This window comes from Mesocricetus auratus, unplaced genomic scaffold (assembly GCF_017639785.1).
Source record: "Mesocricetus auratus isolate SY011 unplaced genomic scaffold, BCM_Maur_2.0 Super-Scaffold_100023, whole genome shotgun sequence".
Lineage (NCBI taxonomy): Eukaryota > Metazoa > Chordata > Mammalia > Rodentia > Cricetidae > Mesocricetus > Mesocricetus auratus.
In genome coordinates, this window is record NW_024429204.1 from 24151145 (window position 1) to 24165077 (window position 13933).

Consider the following 13933-nt stretch of genomic DNA (forward strand, 5'->3'; position numbering starts at 1 on the left):
ACTAGGCTTGTACCCCTGGTCCTGGCTTGTAAGAGCACAGAGAAGTTTAGCTTTCTTTGTGTCCTTATACATATGCTTTCCTGCTGTCTTCCTTCACCCTCCACTCCCCCCTCCCCCCAGTTATCTTTGTGATGTGGGCTATACGCATTGCTGGAACTCAGTCCCTGCTCATCGCTCCTTAGATTCTGTGTGAGCTTATATCTCTAATGTATCTTATTTATTTATTTTTATTTTAAGTGCACATTTGTCTGTGTGAGGGTGTTGCATTGCCTGCAACTGGGGAGCTGGCATGTGGGTGCTGGGAATTGAACCCGGGTCCTTTGGAAGAGCAGCCAGGGCTCCTAAGCCTGAGCCATCTCTCCAGCCCCTGCCTGTGATCTTAAAGTGCATCCTGTAGCTGACATGCATTTCTGGGGTTTCCTAGCAACGCTGGGGAGATCTCGGGCTTGCCCCTTTTGCTGGTCCTATGCACTTATGCCAAAGACTAGACCGAAGAGCCTGGACCCAAAGGCCATGCCTCTACTCCATATAAGTAGACTGCACGTGACAGTGTCCACATGTGTCACTTTGAAAGAGTTGTCTTCTGCAGAATGCCGTCTGCTCAGTTAGGCAGCCGTTCCCCGGGGTCTGTCTTCTTGATTTTAGCTCCCTGGCCTGTAAGCAGGAGGCACAACGAGGCTCCTCTCTGTGAGAGGAGGGCTTGGGTTTGAGGACTCCTGAAGCCCTGGAGTAGCAAGCCAACCCCCCACCCCCCACCCCCCATAGTTTTCTGGCAGGTGAGAGTATGATGTGGTACCTTTTCTCCTGAGCATCCACACTGCCGCTGCCCTTGGTCAGAAACTACCAGCTGGCTATAGTAATGTTCAACCGGCCATGAGATAACTCTCCCTCAGGTGACAGAACTTTAATGGACTTGACTACAACAAGATAAACCTGGTTTTAGATTTGCCTGTGGTCCTCAGTAAATATTTAATAATGTGCTCCCCCTCTCCTCCCCGGACTGTTAACTGAGGCTATGGTGTAAATCACACACCTGACCCAATGGCAACCCTGCCCCCCCCATGTCTTCCCCTCTGATAGGCTGAATGGATTACAGGCTCCTCCCAGGTGCTGCAATGGATCTCAAGTTTCTTTTTGTTTGTTTGTTTGTTTGTTTTTTTGAGACAGGGTTTCTCTGTATTGTTTTGGAGGCTGTCCTGGACCTCGCTCTGTAGACCAGGCTGGCCTCAAACTCACAGAGATCCACCTGCCTCTACCTCCCGAATGCTGGGATTAAAGGTGTGCCACTTTAATCTCGGCAGCCAAATAATAACAATCTATAGCTCACAGCTTTTTGTGTATGTGTGTGAAGCTGAGGTGAGATTGCCTGTGTGTGAATTTTTAGGTATAGCCATCTTGGGTAGGTATTCCTCACAAGGTAATGCAGGACACCAGAGCAGGACTCAGCTTGGGAGACAGACTGCTTAGCTTCTGGTTGCTCTTCTACTAGGGTGAATCACCCTCGACTGTCTGTGCCTCTGGGTATCACTCTGGAAACTCTGTGAGAGAATCGCAGATGATTGGGACATTGTATAGGATGTGTTAGGGCCAGGGCTCCTAGCAGGATGATCCTTGAAGGGCCCTGAGTGCTCTCAGGTGACTGGGGGAGTCCAGGCCCCAAACTCTGTGATGTCTGGGATGACATGAATACATTGGATCGAGGAGTCCAAGACACAGTAGCTAGACCAGTCTAGAAGGACCTGGGAATCACTGAATGAATAAGGAAAGTCACACGCCCTGGGCCCTGTCCTGGAGGAGAAGCTCATTGAGCCAGGCAGGACCTGGAACCAGGCCAGCCTTCTGTGGTTGTCTTTAAAAAGAAACCAAACAAAGACTGACTTCCCACCAGCTGACCCTAAGTCTCTAAGCCTGGTAGTAGCTCCCTACTGGGACCTTTCAGACCTGCAGGGGAGTCTGGGCTAGGTGCCAGGTCTGACCTTTTGTGAGCCCAGGCAAGCCAATAACTCTCTCCCCATGAACACTGGGCACAGTCAGGTCCTACTCGCCTCGGGGCAGCTCTGTGTATCCTCCTGCAGCTAAAAACGGCTGAGTGGCACTCCCTGAAGGCTCTTCTCCCACACCCAGGTCTTCCACACACCTGTATTTGGGTACCAGTGCCACAGGCAGTATTTTTCAGCACCTGTCTCTGCGAGCAGGTCAGTGTCAAGTATAAGGAAGGAGTGGCGATTTCCTATTGTCATCTGTGATTGCGCCAACGCTGTTTTCTTCTCCCTTGTCTCAGGCCTGACCTCAATGTGGACCACGGTAAGAAGATGCCCTCCAACAGGCTGTGTTTGCAGACGACATGGAGCCTCTCGTAGGGATTTTCTGAGCCCTGTGGATTTACAGTAAGATGCAGTTTCCTGGGGAGTAATGCTGCCGGATGCTGACTCTGGAATAACATACCTGGCTCGCCTTGGGATGCTACAAATCACCTACTGGGTTCTTGGAATCTGGATGCCCACTGGGGACAAGGACCATAGCCGAGAAGACTGCATCCCTACCCTTGACTCAATGAGAATATTTGCTCTGATCTCTCGGGCAACCTGGAGCTCCCTCTAAAATGTAAGTCCCCAGACCCTTCTCCTTTTGATGAAGTGTTCTTCCTGTGTTTTAGGCCAGGCTGTCCTGGCTGGTAGTTGAAGAGGTCTTTGTTGTATAGCTATTAGGAAAAGATCTGCTGTCTTCTGTGTCCATTTATGTATCTGGTGTGATGCGGGAACCTATGGGAGAAAGACAGAAAGTAAGCCTTTTTAAATAAATAAATAAATAATAATAATAATAATAATAATAATAATAATAATAATAATAATAAACAACCAGGGAAGTGCTGGCGCATGCCATTAATTCCAGCAGGCGGATCTCTGTGAGTTTAAAGCCAGCCTGGTCTATAGCACGAGTTCCAGGATCACCAGGGCAGATCCACAATGAAAACAGATAAACAAAAAACAGCCCAATAATAATAATAGTAGTAATAATAATAATAATCATCATCATCTTCCCTGGAGCCACCCTACTTCCCCATGTTGACAGGTATTTATTGATCGTAGGTTCTTATTTCTGTTTTTGTCCTCTAGGCCATAAACGCCCTAAAGGCCAAGGCCCGAGGAGGAGGGTGTCTGGGTCTCTGAGACCCGGTGGGTACCTGGCATGTGGTCCCTCGTACTGTAAAAAAGGACAAATGAAGATGTGATGGATAAGGCATTGAGACGTGATGGATAGGGCATTGAGACGGGCTCCTCCACAGGGAAGAGACAAACACAATAGAATCATTTCTTGGCTCTGTGCCTAGAGCTGGGAACAACGTGAGACCAGATGGTTGGTACCGTGGGACGCTTGTGTCAGCACGTGGCTGTTCTGGCTTTAAATCTCTACCGCCCCATGTGACTCAGGGCAAGTGACAGTCGGGGGCCCCTCTTTGGCATGCCTAAAGTTGGTATGCTCTTCTATCATTGGGCTGGAATTGAGCCTCACAAAGCAGGCCGTGCCTGCAGAGCTTGGCCCAGAGTCAGGGCAGCTCCTGTGCAGGGCAGGTTCTAGGGAGCGTGAGTGCTGCTCGGCCCTGAAAACTTCCTGAGTGGAGCATGGTCAGCAGTGCTACAGTTTGCACCAGACACCATGGGTTGGCCTGGACAGGCTCTCAAGGGTCATATTTCTTGAAGCGCATGGGAAGGCTGAGCTTCAGGCCTGCCATCTACAAAGAAAAGGAGCCTTCTGCCGGCTGGAGGGAGGCAGTAGTGGACTCCACAACCGAGGCCCTCATGGTCGTGCAGTTTGCTGGCAGGAGGCTTGGCCCCTCCGCGGTTGCAAGGTTGGTAGAACCCAGGCTACCCAAAGGAGAGTGCGTGGTAGCTCAGTAGGAAGCAGCCCAGTGCTCAGGTCACCATCTGGCTCCCAAAGTGGCACAGGAGATAGGGTCTGCTTGGGATGGGCTTCTAGGTCTCCAGTGACAACGATAAACGCTTAGGCAAACAGAGTCCTCTGGTTTTGGTGATGTAGTTATTCACAGATGTGCCCTGACTTTATGCTCCAGGAGCCTGAGGCCCTTGCTGTCTTGCTTAAAGGCTAGACACATAGGAAACTGCTGGGGCAGGGTTCCTCTGAGGAGATGGTGACCATGGTGGCTTTCTTGCAGCCCCGCTGAGAATAGGAGCACGGTCCTTTGGAACGATTGTGTGATTTACACCCTCAGGTGGCTAGTGTGTCTCCACGCTATAGCCGAGAACCTTGAGGCTTGTGACTTACGTAGGTATGTATTTAGGAAAAGGCCAAGTGGGAAGCTAGAAGCTTGGCTGCTTGGTGTTTTGTACAGGACCAGCAGGGTCAGCGGAAGGAGGAAGGCTTTCTCCTAGGTCTGGAGGTGACGTGGTGGGGCTTACTCCTGTAGTTGCTCTTGAACCCTAAAAACCTAGAGTCTTCTTTTCTCCACCTGAGAAAAACAGACTTTAGGGACCTCCTGCAGGACTCGGGTACCAGGGCTGGGACGGCGGCTGGAACTGAATCAGGCTGGGAGAACCACACTCGGTTAGTCAACCGTGGTCTAGGGGGAATCTGTGCCTTTGGTAAGTGGGCCCTGTTAGGTGGGGTGTTTGGAGCCCGGCTTACGGATCTGCCCGAGCTGGGGTGGTGAGTGGAGTCATGTCAGGGAGAGGCTGTTGAGGCTCTTCATGTCTTCATACCCTCCCCCCCATTCCACCTGTGACAGCTGCGCCTCACTTATCTGGTTGCTCACAGCTCTCTTTCTCCTTGTTTATTGGTGACTCCCTAGAATAAACCCTTTTGTGGTGGTGCTCTTTATCTCCCAATTCTCACAAGAGGGTGAGGGTGGGCTCGCTCTCCAAAGAAACCGGAACCGCATTGTGAGAAACAAGTCGGTGGCCCGAGGCCACGTCCTGTAGACACGGATGGAGCAAATATCACTATTTGTGAGGTCAGCCTCTGGGCGGCAAACACTGATCCATCCGCATATGCACCAGAACGGAGCCACGGGATCGATGCTGCTAGACATCTGGGTTACTGTTGGAGGGATGAGTTCAGAGAAGCCAAGTAGGTGTCCCCAGGGAGCACAGTGCTGTCTGACTCCACAGCCAAGGACTGCACTGTCTGGAGCTGAGGGAATTGACTTCCGCTTCCTTCTTGTCCCCTCTAGTGACTGGATCCTGGGGAAAGTCACCTTTTTCCTTTCGGTCTGTGTCCCCATCAGTAGGGAACTATGTGATTTTTTTATTTTTATTTTTTTCTTGTAAGCTGAGGTGCTTGGGAATGAACCGGTCATTGACTGGGGCATGACAAAAGCAAGGCAGGCAGACACACTTGAATGTAGCTTCTAGAACCTGCAGCCTGCAGCACTAGGCCCAGAGCCACCAGGCTCACCAGGTAGATGTTTGGCCCTGTTGTTGCTGGTGCTCAAGATGCTGGCATTACTACTGGTCTGGTGCTGGTTGTCCTGGCACTGTTTGCTGGCACCGGTTGTGGTGATGTTGGTACTGGTGACTCTAAGGCCCAGGGCGGCTCTGCCTTTCCCTCTCAGGGCTCCAAGAGTAGGCTGCATTTCTGTTTCTGATTCCCCTCCTCAATCATTCCTCTGCTGCCTGACGGGCCACGTGTCCTGTTGAGTGCTGTTATGGAGACCGATTTTCCTGAACGGGCTTGTGGGCTGATGGGAGCACATGTGCTCGTCCTTGGAGGGCTGTCCCCCTAGATCCTCTGGCCTCTATTACTGTGGCTAGCCCATAGCACCCTGGACCTGTCCCCATACAGGATGCTTGGGAGTAAGGGGTCTGCACAGATTTGAAGTGAAAAGAGTCAGAGCCTCTTTCTTCTCTAGGGCTCCTGGTGCTCTGTGTGGGGTTGTCTATGAACCAGACTGAGCCCTCTGGATCACCCAATCTGGTGGGGTGGGTGTGGCCCCATGCTTTATGTTTGAAGATGCAACATACAGAGAGTTCTAGAGAGTTGCCCAGGTCATTCTGGTTCTCCTTGGAGGTCCCAGAAGCTATGCTTACACTTGGACTTGTCAGCCTCCTCACACCCACTGCTGCTTGGCAAGTGTTTCTCAGAGGGGTTGATATGGACTGGAGATGATTTTGGTTGCAGACAGGCAAAGCTTTTTTAGAGAAAATTATATATATATATATATATATATATATATATACATATATATGTACTATAACATAAAAGAACCACAACCGGGGTTCGAGGCCTTTGATGTTTCACATATCACTGCTAAGTGTGTAGGAATCTAACTTAACGAAGGATGAGCTCCACCTCCAGAGCATAGGTAGGCCTCATAGCCTTAAAGGGGCCTTGATTTGTATGTAGCATTGATTGGTTCTTGCTTACCGGTGTGGTACTGTAGCCATGGGGAGCTTTTTACATCACGGGAGCAGGATCTCAGAGTCTGTGACATGGGTAGTTACAGGTCCCGTTAAGTGTCTTGTGGGACCGTGTGCTTCTCTCTGAATCTGGAAAAGTCCTTATGACATAGCTGGTTGCCTTGATCTGCAACAGCATAAGAGAGAGAGAGAGCTGGGGGGCGGGGGAGAGAGGACAGAAAACCCATCCTACTGAGAGCATCTTATTAAGTCATCTTTATTTTATGTCTATGTATGTTCTTGCACTGCCTGCAGACCACATGCCCTGGAACTAGAGCGACAGACAGTAGTCGTGAGCTGTCATGGGGGTGCTGGGAATTGAACCCGGCGGGTCGTCTGGAAGAGCAGCCAGTGCTCTTAACCACTGGGCCATCCTTTCCAGCCCCTGAGAGCATCTTGTAATCGCTTGGGGCATTGGTTGCCGGCGCTGTCCACTCTCCTGTGCATACTGCACACCCAGGGTGTTCCAGCCAGCCCCTCTGTTACTCCAGGTTGAAGCACACCGTAGTAAACACCCCCAGTGCACAGTCAACTGGTGACTTCATCTCTCTCATTCATTACTCCCCAACAACTGGAGGCTGTTATCTCCCCCGCAGCCTTGCAGTGAGAATGAAATAACAGCCCGCATCTGAATGCTTGAGTCAGGGTTTTTTTTTTTAAACATAGAACACGTACTTAGGGAATATTAGCTATTTTTAAGTAAAATGTTGAAGCAGAATTGGAAGATCAAAACACACAGACACAGAGAAATAAGAAAGCGCCGAGGATGTGTTGTGACTCAGAAATTTAGTGTTCAATCTCGTTAGCGCAGCATGCCGAGTGGGTTATATTTGTGTGTAAATTAAGGTTTGGCAAACTTTTCCTACCCAAGGCTAGAAAGTAAATATTTTCAGCTTTGGGAACCCTGCAGTTCCCTACCACTCATCCACACCGCTTCTGCTTCTGGAAGGCCGCCAGTGGCAGTATGTAAATGAGTGGGTGTAGCTGTGTGCCAATAAAACTTTATTTACAAGAACTGGCCAGTGGCCCATAAGCTGTCATTTGTTGTTGGTTTAAATAAGGAAGCCTCTTTGTCTTTGAAGAGAACTTCTCCTGGATCATAAACACTGGAGGGCAGCTTGTTATGAGTTGTAATATCTGTATGAGGCTGTGGCGACAGCAGATGGGCAGCGTTTTCATCAGCTTTCCCAGGAAATATAAAAGAAGGCCGTCACATGGTTAGTTCATGTCTACTACTGTGTGTTAAGCTGTGATATAGATGAATAGTACATGTGATGTTTCAGGGAAGTTATGCTAGCATGTTCACACTCACACACACACACACACACACACACACACACACACACACACACACCCTCCCCCCAGTCAGAGATTCTCTGTGTAGCCCTGGCTATCCTGGAACTCGCTCTGTAGATCAGGCTGGCCTTGAAGTCACAGAGATCCACCTGCCTCTCTGCCTTGAGTGCTGGGATTAAAGGCGTGCGCCACCACGGCCCAGCTTGAATGTCCATTTTTCAGTACACCCGAGCCCCTGGATTTACACTCAAGTCTCAATGCTCATTTCAAAGATCAGCTTTGGAGCAAAACTGGCCAGGTTTTGCAGCTTTGCCGTTTCAAGCTGGCTGATCGCCTTCCACTGGCCTCTGCAAACCATACAGCCTCTGAGTTGCACCTGGGCTGGCCTGCTAGTGTCTGCTCTTTAGTTTTCTCCCCAAGGAAGATCCAGGAGGCTGATGACCTTTTTCTAGCCACAGCCTGTTGGTGTGAGCATCATACGATTCCCTCTTCCTGTCAGTATTCAGGGCTAACAAAAGGAGGCAGATTCCAGGAGGCCATCTCTAATGACCTCCCACCCTTTCCCCAAGCCCTTGTATCTGTGAGCGAGTCTGGGAGTAGGCAAGGCTTATAGTCACTGAGCCAATGATCTCGCCTGCAGTGGACCAGGACTAGGCTGTGGCCACTGGAAACCTGGGTCAGAATGGGGGAGCGTGGACCTCTTCTCCCCAGTGCTTGGCTCACTGAAGCAAGACAAGGGTCTGGACTATGTAGCAAAGCCCGATGACTTAAAAGAATAAACAGCCAGCCACAAGCTCCCAGCTTTCTTTCCATCCCTGGTCACCAGAAACTCTTTGTGGTATGTTTAGGACACACGTAAAGACGTGTAATAGTAAAAAGAGTTCTACAGATGGAGAAGTGCTTCAAAGAGCAGTCAGGATATCAGAAAGCCTGGGACCAACGGACTACAGCAAGCAGCTCTTCGGCTGTGTGGCCTCCGATAGACCAGTTGGCCTCCCTGGGCCTTCCCCTACTCTCTCCTGAAGCCCGCTATGGTGAAATTAGACGCATGAAGTGGAAACAGCCAGGTGTAACTCCCTTCTTCCTGCCTGATGCAGAGCAAAACCCTAACCCAGCGCCACTTTGCCAGGTTCTGAGTTCAAGTCAGCGAAGGCAGTTCTTAGGACTTCCGGGGAGGACCCGACTTGGGGTGGCTGGCCAGGTGCGGTAGATGCCGAGAGGACAGTGGAGTCACACATGAGAAAGTGTGGGAGACCCACGGTGAGTGACAGCAGCCCAGAATGTCAGGGAGGAGTTCCCTGCGGCAGAGAAGGTGGCTTGGCAAACTCGTTACACGTCACACAGCCCTTTACCCGCCTCAGAGCCTGAGTCCCACAGTGTTTGTGACTGCTAGGACCCTGCAGCCTTGCCCCTCTCTGTGACACCGGGAATCCTCCAAGCTCTCTAGGCCCCTTCATCTTCCGGTGGCTTCCCGAAAGTCCGTCCTCGTTCAGGAATTTGCTGTGGAATTTGGAGGCCGTTTCTCTGTGTAATGTGAGTTATCTAGCCAGTGGAAGTCACAAAGGGCCACTTAACAATCGCACTGTTCCCGCCCTCGGGATTAACACGTGCCAAGGATGTGGCTTGTTTGCCTTGGGCCTGTGCCTTTGAAGAAATAAATGAAAACAAATCCTAAGACAGCTGTCCCGCTTGTGGGGCTCACAGAAGCCCCACTCTTGGACTTGCCCTTCCTTCCCTGTCAGAGCTGTGTGGAAGCCTTTCTGGGCACCACATCTTGCGTTTCTTGGGCAAGTGGCACAGTGCAGACGGCCCCTGCAAAACCTGTCACTCCGCCTTGGGCTTGGCAAGGGTGCTGGCGTCTGTTCATCCCGGGGGTTGGGGGCCACCTGTATAGGGTCCTGCTTTTGTAAGCAGACGTGCAGCGCGTGTCTAGGCACATGGCAGAATGTGTCCTCAGGAGTCCAGCCTTTAGGACTCATACTTGCAGTCTTCCCACACGTGGCTTTCCAGGTAGGGTCCTCAGCTTCCTGAGTTCGGTCTTCCTGGGGTCAGGGAACTTCTTGGGCAGGCAGGAGTGGGTGGTACACTTTTGTGTTCCTGGGCCCTTCAGTGGGGTCTGGTTCCCGATACTGCTCCGGATATGACTGTATGAGCTAAACTCTGGAAGGAGACAGGGTAAGCAGCCAGGGACACTCCAGAGCCAGGGTCTAGAAGGAGCAGCGTGTTGGGTCCTTTTGCAAGAATAGGAAAAGAGGAGCAGTGGCATTGGTAAGGACAGGCGGGGTGCAGCTATCACCCTGATAGGTCACTTCAGGTATCAATTGACCTCACCAATCCGGGCATGAAGGTCCCAGGCAGCATTGCAGATCTGGTGCGCTGGGTACCCTAGGCTTGTGGAAAAAGGCGTGTCTCACTGGGCAGAGAGGTGAGGTTGCCATGACTACATGAGGAGGCATCTCAGTGGGAAATGAGGACTCTGGGAAACTCCACAGCTCAGCCCAGGAGCACTGTAGAAGAGAAGAGAAGACTGAGGTTCCCCTAGCAGGACATCCCAGCGGGCATCAGCCCAGTGGCTTGTGGGAAAGTCAGGATTGATTGGAACTTACTGGCAGGAAGTCCAATGCTGTGGAAAAATCCAAGAGAGACAAGAGAAAAAGAAAGTCAAATGTGGAAAACTGGAGAGGTGGTGCGTGTGTGTGTGTGTGTGTGTGTGTGTGTGTGTGTGTGTGTGTGTGTGTGTGTGTGATTAGAAATGGAACCCTGAGGGTTGCTGATGGGAAATAACTGTATTCTGTAATGTCTCCTCTTATCGTTTTAAGTGTCCCCCACAATGAAAAATTTCTGCATAGACCCTGGACTCTACCAGTTTTGTCTAATGGCTTGATGCCTTATGCTTCTTTGAGGCACAAGGATGGGCTGGTATGTAGGTGTATCCCCCTCGTTCTATTTGGCACATTAAGAGATGGCGTCAGCCGGGCCCTCACGCCCTACCCTTCTGTTCGCCGAGCTTCCCGGTCTCCACTGGGACTTGATGGATACTGAGGGTGAATCACTCGAGTGACATCCCAGCACCACGCCTGGCAGAGCTAGGGGGAAGGATTTGCTTCTGGGCCCGTGTTTGTTGTCCTCGAGTGCCGGTAGGTGTTTTATTGTTGTGGCCGCTCTGTAACCCCGGCTGCCCTCGAACTCGTGTTGATAGGCCTGCCTCCGTCTTCCGGGGTCTCGGATCACAGTGTGCCGTGTAGCCCTTGCTCGGATTGGCAACTGTTATTTGTGCTGTCATTTTCCCACCACTCAGCACAACAGTTGGTTTCAGAAGCCCAGCCTTTTGCATCATCTGAGACACGTACCATGAGGAGGTGAGCAGCTCTGTCCCCAGCCAGGCTTTACTGGGGCCTCCTAGGGAGCTTGAGGAGGGAGGGGAGAGCCTACTGCTCTCTGAAGGAACAAAGAAGAAAGGTTACCTAGTCATCCCAGGAGCCATCAGAGGCACTGTGCATCCTCATGGGGTGGGGGGTGGGGGAGTTTAAGTGTACAAAGAAGCAGATGGACAGGGCCACAGTGCTGATACTTGAGAAGATAGCCTTCTCACTCAGTCCTACCTCAGTCATTCCCAAGAAAGCCGCAAGGTTGGCCCACTCAGTGGTTAGCTCTCCAGAGTCTCTGAGCCGTTGAGGAGGACCTACTCAGTGCAGGGCAGTGTGCTGACAAGTCACGCCGCCCTACTCTTCAGGTGGTTTTTAGTCTTCTCTAGGGTTTCACTGACCTTATCTCCTTGATCCTTCAGAGCAGCCCTGGGAAGTGCTCTCTGTCCTCATGTCACAAGTGAGGAAACCGAAGTCCAGCCCAACGTCTACCCTGGGCTTCCTCAGCATCACAGTCTTGAATATTTTCTGTCTCATTAACCTAGAGCTCGTGTGTGTGTGTGGGGGGGGGGCGGTAATCTGGGTGGCCTTGGTTGAATATCAACTTAGTGTATTCAGATATGGTCTCAGGCAAGTTACTCATCTGCTTGGCCTGTTTCTCCACCTGTAAAGAGGGCTGTAACAGTTTCTCTTCCGGGGAAGGGTTTGGGGTTAAATAGAATACAGTTAGGACAGTCGCTGCACAAACCAAGGGCTTGGCAAAGCCTAGTCTTTATTCTTCTGGCTACCAATTTACAAGTGACCTCACAGAGAGGGTTAGGAGCTTACAGATGGTCACAGTCAATGACAGACAGCTCTTGGGGGTGAGCTGGGCCAGTCTTCTTCCAAATGGGAGCGCCTTCCCTGCGCCCCCATCTTCGTCGAAAACCCTAGCAGAAACTATCTGGGTTGATTCCCTGTCCTCATTGACTAACGGCGAGATAGGGGGAAGGGTGGGGGGCAGAAATCCCCAGCTGATGCTTATGGAGTTAATTAAGACATTCCTGGGTTTCATTTGTTCTCTACTTAGCACGAAGATAAATCCTCCAAACAGCTGGGAGGGTTTCGTTGGCAGTGCATTGTGAATTCGCGTAGCATTTGTGTCTTCCTGAAGATGACAGGCGTTCAGATAACAGCAAACAACAAGGGAAAGGGAAAATTGGGGGAAATGCAGGCCAGGCTGCCTAGATTGGCCCCGTTGGTGCCATGAACCAGTGATAAATGGCTTAAGCAGCATATCTGATACCCTCTGCTTCCCATGGTAGACGAGCGGGAGGCTGAGGGGAGTGGGCTCTTTTTGTGGCTTGGTGAGGTCAGCGTCTTCCCGATGCTCCTTGGGGCTGGTGCACTTCTCATGAATGTATCAAATGTCGAAGTCATGGCTGTACAGGTTGAAGAGGTAGCTGTGTGGGGGGCTCTGATGGTCAGGATCTCGCACGATTCTTCCATTGTATTGAACACTCTTACTGTACCAGATGATAGTCAATTTAATTTTTCCCAAAGGTAAAGGCTGTACAATAATCTTCATATTGCCAGTGTCGAAATGGAGGCTGGAGGTAGGGGTGTGGTTCAGCCCCCAGCTAGCAAGGATTCTAAGGTAACATTTCTTCCTGGGATCGTCTGAACACACTCTCCTACATCACTGCTTGCTGCAAGCGTCCGGCATTAAGCACTTAGATGGCAGGTTTCTGCCTCTAGGTGCACAGAGTCAGGGGCCTCGGAATATACTCCAACTCTCGGAGGTGACAGGAGCCTTTCTGTTTACAGCCACTGCTCTGGAGTCTCTAGAAGAGACTTAAGCCAGGCGGTGTTCAGGTGGTATGACAGGGAGCTGTGCCTCAGCTCTTTGGGTCTTCCCGGGAGACGGTGAATGCTGGCGTGGCTGGCAGGGCTGGTGGAAGGGGAAGGTCGCTCCTTGCTTCATAGTTCCGGCTGCTCTTCCTGGATTCCTCGCTGATTACACTGTGCCTCCAACGAACAGAGCAGATGGAGGTCACTTTCACATCTAGTACTCACAGTTTAAACCATCCCTCTTTCCTTTCCCTCCTCCTCCTCTTCCCCCCTCCTGCCCCCTCCTCCTCCCCCTCCTCCACTTCAGACAGGGTCTCAGGTATCCCAGGCTGACCTCAAACCCAGCAGATGGCAGAGAATGGCCCCGAACTTCAGTCTCTACCTCCGGATGGCTGTGATTACAGCCTGGACCACCATCCATACCTGGTTTCATGGAGCGTTGAGCATCAAACCCAGTTTTTCACCACAGGGCGTCGGGCAGGCATTTAAGCAACCGACTTACATCCCTATCCCCAGAGGACTTTCCCCGTTTTCTGAACGGCCGCCTCAGCGATTCTACATTCAGGGGGTTTCCAAGCCACGGGTGTGCTGAGGGTGTAAGAGGGGCACCCTTGGCGGGGTGGGGGAAGGGTGACAGCTGAAGAAAGGGAAAAGTACACATTCCACACCCAGCCTCTTCCTGACTCCTGGCTCCCTGGAACTGCAAACAAGGGGCTGATTCACATGGCTGACTCCAGGGCCCCCCTCACTGGAGTTGAGGTCCTGTGCCTTCCAGTTACGGGGAGGAAATTCCATTTCAGTTATTCCGAGCTATGAGTTGTTCATGGCATTCTCTATCTTGATTTTTAGGGCTGCCTCATCTTTTTGGAATTTGCCTTTTTCTCCCCCCCCCATTTTTCTTTCATTGAGTGATAAATCGAGGTGAATGGTCAGTACAATTCTACAACACACAGTCATTCTTGGCATCCTGGGCTTCATGCTCTTAGGATGCTGGTCTGTTAGAGGCATGGATGCGTTTGCCTTCTCCAT

The 13933-nt window shown here is 51.2% G+C and overlaps 1 protein-coding gene and 1 long non-coding RNA gene across 20 annotated transcripts in view; one reads left to right on the forward strand and one right to left on the reverse strand.

Annotated features, from left to right (window-relative positions):
- LOC106021825 overlaps positions 1-13933 on the forward strand; it is a 207112-nt gene that overhangs the window by 64807 nt on the left and 128372 nt on the right. For 16 of the 19 annotated variants that reach the window (XR_005870514.1, XR_005870517.1, XR_005870515.1 and 13 more), the window contains exon 2: positions 2282-2604. Coding sequence is in view for 1 of the 19 variants with exons in the window: in XM_040730355.1 (XP_040586289.1) it covers positions 2282-2391 (110 nt within the window). In the remaining 18 variants the exon portion in view is untranslated. Of the gene's footprint in view, positions 1-1290; positions 2196-2281; positions 2822-3116; positions 6151-13933 lie in introns of those variants that run through there. The other 3 variants (XR_005870516.1, XR_005870525.1, XM_040730355.1) reach the window with 3 other exon arrangements.
- On the reverse strand, positions 11814-13578 carry LOC121133617. Its single transcript, XR_005870538.1, has 2 exons — positions 13328-13578; positions 11814-13081 (listed from the first exon to the last, which is right to left on the reverse strand). It is a non-coding gene; the product is annotated as an uncharacterized LOC121133617 (long non-coding RNA).